Genomic DNA, 6,130 nt, shown 5'->3' on the forward strand with positions numbered 1-6,130 from the left:
AGGCAAAAACTACCACCGGTTCGGTAAAGAAACACCTAGACTTGAGTAGAACCGGTTATAGAAACGAAAAGAGTTTTGGCTCGAGTATTGTAGTTGTAGTACTAAAGGTAAGATAAATAAATGTCCTTAAGGATATGAGCATTCAAAAAACAACTTATAATCGACGAATTACAGAAGTCGTTAAATTTAAACAATTCAAAGGCAAAGATTGAGCCAATATCTAAATTCACATGACAACCTAAGCACATTATAATAAGTAGCACATTGCCTATTCCAACCAAAGGAGTTAAGCGTAATAAGCAACTTTAACATTAAATTTACGCGATATAATTGTTCGAGGTCCTGAATAATCAATGACATTCATTAATTCATGCGTGTAAATAAATCCTCACTGACCTGTTACCCCAGTCTAGCTTAGTGACTAGCTTCAGTCGCAAGGCTCTCGTCTGATCTTGAGTCAAGGTACCGGCGAGGAGAGCCCGTCGACCACTCAGGAGTTCATGCATCACCTTCGCCACCGCACTAAATCTGTATGTTTCCCTTTCCTACGAATTTCGCAAAAATATTTATATATATTTTTTAAATATTAAAAATTACTTATAGCATATTTTATCTATACCACATTTGTATATATTTTCAATTACTATTTAAATATTTATTTAAGAAAAATAATATAACAATTAATGATAGGCGATGATAAATATCTAAAACATATATTTGAGGAATAATTTGCGTTTATAATTCACTTCGTGTTCGGCGGGGACGGAAAATAAAGCGGGACATCTACGCGTGTCGACAAACTCCGTAAGAGAGGAGGTCCAATTTTAGAAGGAATATTTGACAAATAAAACGAATAAACAATAATAGTAACAAATTGACATGCAATCCTCAGCATAAATGTTCCGTAGTCAGCAAAGGCGCTTACTATCTAATCGAGACTTTTTACTAAGCATATCGTCTGTTACACTAATCTTTTGTTAGACGTGTTTATGCATGGTTCATTGATTTACGCGAAACAGATACAAGCTATATCGAAATAGTTTCAAAGGAAACATGTCTAGACTTGTTATAACTGAGCATTAAATTCCTCTTAAAGTTTTACGACTTCTAAAGAGCCGTCGTCTTTATCGTTTTCTTTTTACAAAACCTATCATAATTATGTCAAATTTTCCACTCATATTCGTTATATCTTTCCTTACAAAATAATTACTTTTATTAATTTATCCATGACCTTGACTAAACATAATAAAAACAACGCAATCTTTACTTCCTTATCCTCAGAAGAATAATGTACTGTGAGATAGAGATAAATGTAGGGGCGAGACATAAAACAGGCCAAACAGTTATTTCAAGAGGCATTGTTAGAATGACAAAGTATGATTCAGACGCTAATGGACAAAGAAACTAGGTACTGAATGTAATTGTTTGACATTTATCTCCAAGTAATTAAATAAAAAACAATATTAATATGTATACATACTATAATACTAACCACATACAACTTTTTCCAAAGTCGAGCCCATTCTCTTAATACACATGCGATTTCACGGACCAGAGGATCATCCTTGAATTCCGCGATCGCTGAAGCACCACTTCCTTTTTCGGTGCATGGTCGAATAGAAACAACACATGCCGGAAATATACCCCAAGTTGATCTATTTTTTGTGCTGAAGCCACGAAACCAAGCTGCAATTATGTAAAACAGAGTGTTAATTATAATTACTTGTATTAATGAAATTGTACGGTATTAAATATGGTATACTCTGAGCCAAGTTCTACCCAGCGGCCATTGTAAATATGGTTTCACCAACTGCGTAGGAGATATTATAGTGCACAAGTGTTTATGCAATCTCATCTCCCTATTTCCTTACTCTCATTGTCCGATGGGACGGTAATGCGACACGACTTTGTGTTGCCACTGAAAATGTCTGAGTAGAAGAACCCGTGAGTGACCCGGAGTTTAAGCGAAGGACCTCGAGATCTGCGGCCTTATGAGCTAATACTAGACGAACGATCCAATTACATTTACACAAAAACCTATAAAATTTACATTTTTAAAGTAATGCCAAGCTATTTCGGCAATCCCAATATTATACAGTGTGATTTTGGTACCTAAGTACTAGTAAATACGAGTACACGAGTAATGCAGTAAGCAACTTCATCTTTGGCTATTGAATAATCCCTCTTGGAAAACAAATCTTATTTTATAATTGTTATCTTATTAGTGAGTGCATTACACTAATTTACATGATATATTAAAATTGACAAGGTAAGCTGCAACTCATTTCAAGCAGCGTTAACGTATACTGCAAAAAGAAGTCTACATGACAAACTTTTTAACAAGCCCTATTACATCTTTTGTCATTTGTCATCCTTAGTGACACCCAGGAAATCGGATGAGTCTATTAGGTCCAGTGCTCCTTGGTAGTACGTCAACTTACAACAACTTACTTATTTAACTTACCTAATAAATAATATGAACGAATTACTTACGTTTATCTTATTTTTATTTTAGTAGGTAATAAACAAATTTACAAAGAATAAGAAAAGAAGCGCACCAAGAGTTAATTGCCTTGTATGATCATAATTAGTTAAGCTTAAATCGCTTTTGATTATATGATATTAATCAAATATTAAGGGAACCTCTATCTTTATAATAGTGTAATTTTCTAATCAATATATTCCGCTACATGCAATCAAAAACTTAAAACAAGTCATAAAAATAGTAACTTATTTTTATTATTCAGTAATCTTTTATTCAATTCGTTTCTTGCATATGTTTTTAATTTCAATAAAAAATTACTTAACTAATTTAAATTATTATTATATATTATTATCATTACTAATATTATAAATGCGAAAGTAAATCTGTTTGTCTATATGTTACTTTTTCATGGCTTAATTAAACCGAGTTTGATGAAATTTGGTAGGAAACAATCTTGAAACCCAGATGACATGGGCTAGGCATACTTTTTATAAATACCACCAACAAAACAGGTGGGCACAACCGCGGGAAAAAACTAGTGTATAATTTAAATAAAAAACTCCTTAATATAAATCCTGCTTAAAATAAAATAATTATTTTGAAATTACAAAAACAAAATCATATATCACATTCTTAAGCATTACTTCCAGGGAACGATTCGGCGACGGTTACACCGGAAATAAGTAATTTAGTTATAAATTGACAGCTAAAAAAAACTTCAAGAACCATTGCAACAGTCCAAACTAAATTGATAAGTTTGGTATCAATATTTGGACACAGTCAGGATATGTAAAATTTGACTCTCACACTTTTTTTAATAAAATGTATTCCACAAAACTGACCTCAATTTTATCAAGTGCACTTCACTTCCCAGCAATGGAACACACTTACTGTTTATAAAAAAAATAATATTGAAATGAATGTGTACTTTCATTATAGAGCCCAACTAATACTACAATATACCATATTGTACACTAATAAATTCTACAGTTCCATGGTTATTAAATAGAAAAAACTCAGAATTAAATCAGTTTTAAAATTAAAAAATGAACCTTCAGTTTATTATTAATTCATAAAATATTAATATATAATGCACACAGTATTAAGATTCTTAATACAATATAAATGAGAGACTGTCACCATTATAGATCTTAAATATAAAATGCACATATATAAATTGTATAAATGTTGTTTTATGGTGATTAGGAACATTGCTGTCTTCTTCTTTCAAATGTCAAATTGATGATGTTAGAAAGAGAGAAATGAGTAATAAACTATAAAATGTTTATAAGAAATGCCATTGTGATGAACTATCATAAATCAAACTCTACTACAAATTTATTATTCACTTATAGTTATATATTTTAAAAATAAATTAATTTTACCTCCATGCTCTTCCAATATTTGTACTGTTTCTCCGATCTCGAGCGGCAACCCCGAACGAACATCACCCTTCCAGTTATAAACAGCTAAAACAAATCAACCATTTAAAAATAAACAGTGTGTTACATTTATTTAAAGAACAAATGAGTCATTCAAAATATCTGATAACTCTTCACTACAATTTTATAATAACCAGTGATTCAGATTGTATTTATCTAAACAACATATAATACTCATACAGTGTACATCCTATTGTAAGTGTGGGATTTTTTTTTATTATTTTCAAATTTGTTGCAGTCTCATCTGTCTATGTTAAGAATTTAGATTTACTTGATTGGTTTATAATTTTAATGTAATATTTTTTAGTAAGTACATATGCTTTAATTGTTTGTCAAAATAACAAAAAAAAGCAAATGAATAAATTAAAATAAAATAAAATTGAAAATGAAATACGGATAAAGAGAATTGTGGAAATGTTTCTTTGAACATAATACAAATTATAAAGTAACTTTATAGCTTTTGTAAATACTATTGTCTTTGTATATGTTTTATTTCCATTACAAATTTCTATTTATAAAATCTAGTTGGATTATTAAACTACAACTTGTAGAGACAATCATAATGAATAAACATTAATTAAAATGAGATTTTTTTTAAACTAAGTAAATGTTTGTTTTTGTATTCCAAAAATTTTCAATTATATATAATACATCAATTTCAATTTAATTAATTATTAAAGAATTGATCAAAAATATTTTTAATCTAAACTAAACATTTTTTTTTTAAATATAACATTTAATATTCCTCATATTTTTTATATGAGGTACACAGCTGAATTTAAATATTTAATGTAATGATTAATAATATTAAGCATTAAAATTTCCATTTTTAATTTCATTGCATTTTCTACAATATATGTTAGTGTTATATTTAAAATTAATTATTACAATATATATGTATAGCACTTAATATAATATAGTAAGAACTTATTTACTTCTAGTTAAGTGCCTCCTCATAATAATTACATGTTCTGTATACGATTATTATTTTTGTGTAAACATAATATAAGAAAGTACACAAATATATGTAGGTTTATTTATATTTTTTCTATAAGCAGAGACATATTTCGAGATATATCTAAAACATTATATTGATAAAATTATTTTTGGAGAATATTAGCATCGGAAATAATTTATTAAATATTCATAACATGTATTTACGTTTCCTGTAATTGTGCAGGATGTATTGATGATTGAATTGAATCTTAAACGTCAAACTTACCGACAGCCAATTTCGGAGATTTCGTAGGAATCCACATTTTGCAATGTTCTCGTACCGAACACAAAATCGGTTGTTAAATTATCACGAAATCATCATATTATCTTTATTAAAAATAAATCACAATTTTCATTATGAATCTGCGACCAAAAAACTTTTGTTTTTAGCCTGCGCAAAGATTTAAACTGACTTGGAATCATGGGTTTTAAGATTGCTTGCAATGTTGCTGTAAGAGAATATAATCATGTAAGATTTTTAAAGTATTGTACTAATTTCATTCTTATTACATAATAATATACCATTAAAAAAAGGTAAAAATAATCGAAATTATTCATATGCCTTATAAAAATCATCGCAAAAATCTTTTTTTTTTCATTTTTCAAAATAAAATTCAATTATTTTCAAAAGTATAGGATGATTTTTATGAAAATTAATTATACTACAGAAATTCTTTTTCTTTTATTTTTGTAAAAAAAATCGAATGAAGAAAATAATTTAGCAAAATGAATAATTAATAAGAGAAAACGTTAAAATCATCAAATTTTTCATACATATGATAACTTTTAATAAATTTACAACATTGTCCCTAATTAGTATATTTTATTTCAAATTTGATTAATAACATACTTAGTAATAATCTTAAGTTTAAGTTTATCAAATAAGATGTAAGTTCTTACTTATGTTTTTATGTAGGCACATTTTTTTACATTTTTTAGAGCTAGTAGCATTTTATTCGTACTCGTGACTAATTTCGTCCTGAAACGTAATATTTTATATGCCTGATAAAGATAATAATTATTATAAATTTAATTTATAGTAGTTCTTCAAAGAATTCTATTCTTATAGCTAGTGTAATGTTATTTTGAATTTTTAAACTAGTAGCAATAAATACGTTTGCGTCATATGTATTATGAATTTTACTTAAACTATGTTATACTTCATAATGTGTTCAGTTTTTGCTAAATGTTTTCTTTTACCTGTGAA

At 28.1% G+C, this 6,130-nt stretch overlaps 1 protein-coding gene across 2 annotated transcripts in view; it reads right to left on the reverse strand.

Annotated features, from left to right (window-relative positions):
* LOC126768612 (dedicator of cytokinesis protein 3) overlaps positions 1-5,312 on the reverse strand; it is a 51,252-nt gene extending 45,940 nt beyond the window's left edge. Inside the window, exons 1-4 of one of the 2 annotated variants that reach the window (XM_050486802.1) lie at positions 5,150-5,312; positions 3,871-3,954; positions 1,493-1,686; positions 397-545 (exon numbers count right to left, since the gene is read on the reverse strand). In XM_050486802.1, coding sequence (XP_050342759.1) covers positions 397-545; positions 1,493-1,686; positions 3,871-3,954; positions 5,150-5,186 — 464 coding nt within the window. In that variant the 5' untranslated portion in view covers positions 5,187-5,312. The remainder of the gene's footprint in view (positions 1-396; positions 546-1,492; positions 1,687-3,870; positions 3,955-5,149) is intronic. The other variant, XM_050486803.1, reaches the window with a different exon arrangement.
* Positions 5,313-6,130: the final 818 nt, after the last annotated feature.

Source organism: Nymphalis io, chromosome 5 (assembly GCF_905147045.1).
Source record: "Nymphalis io chromosome 5, ilAglIoxx1.1, whole genome shotgun sequence".
NCBI lineage: Eukaryota > Metazoa > Arthropoda > Insecta > Lepidoptera > Nymphalidae > Nymphalis > Nymphalis io.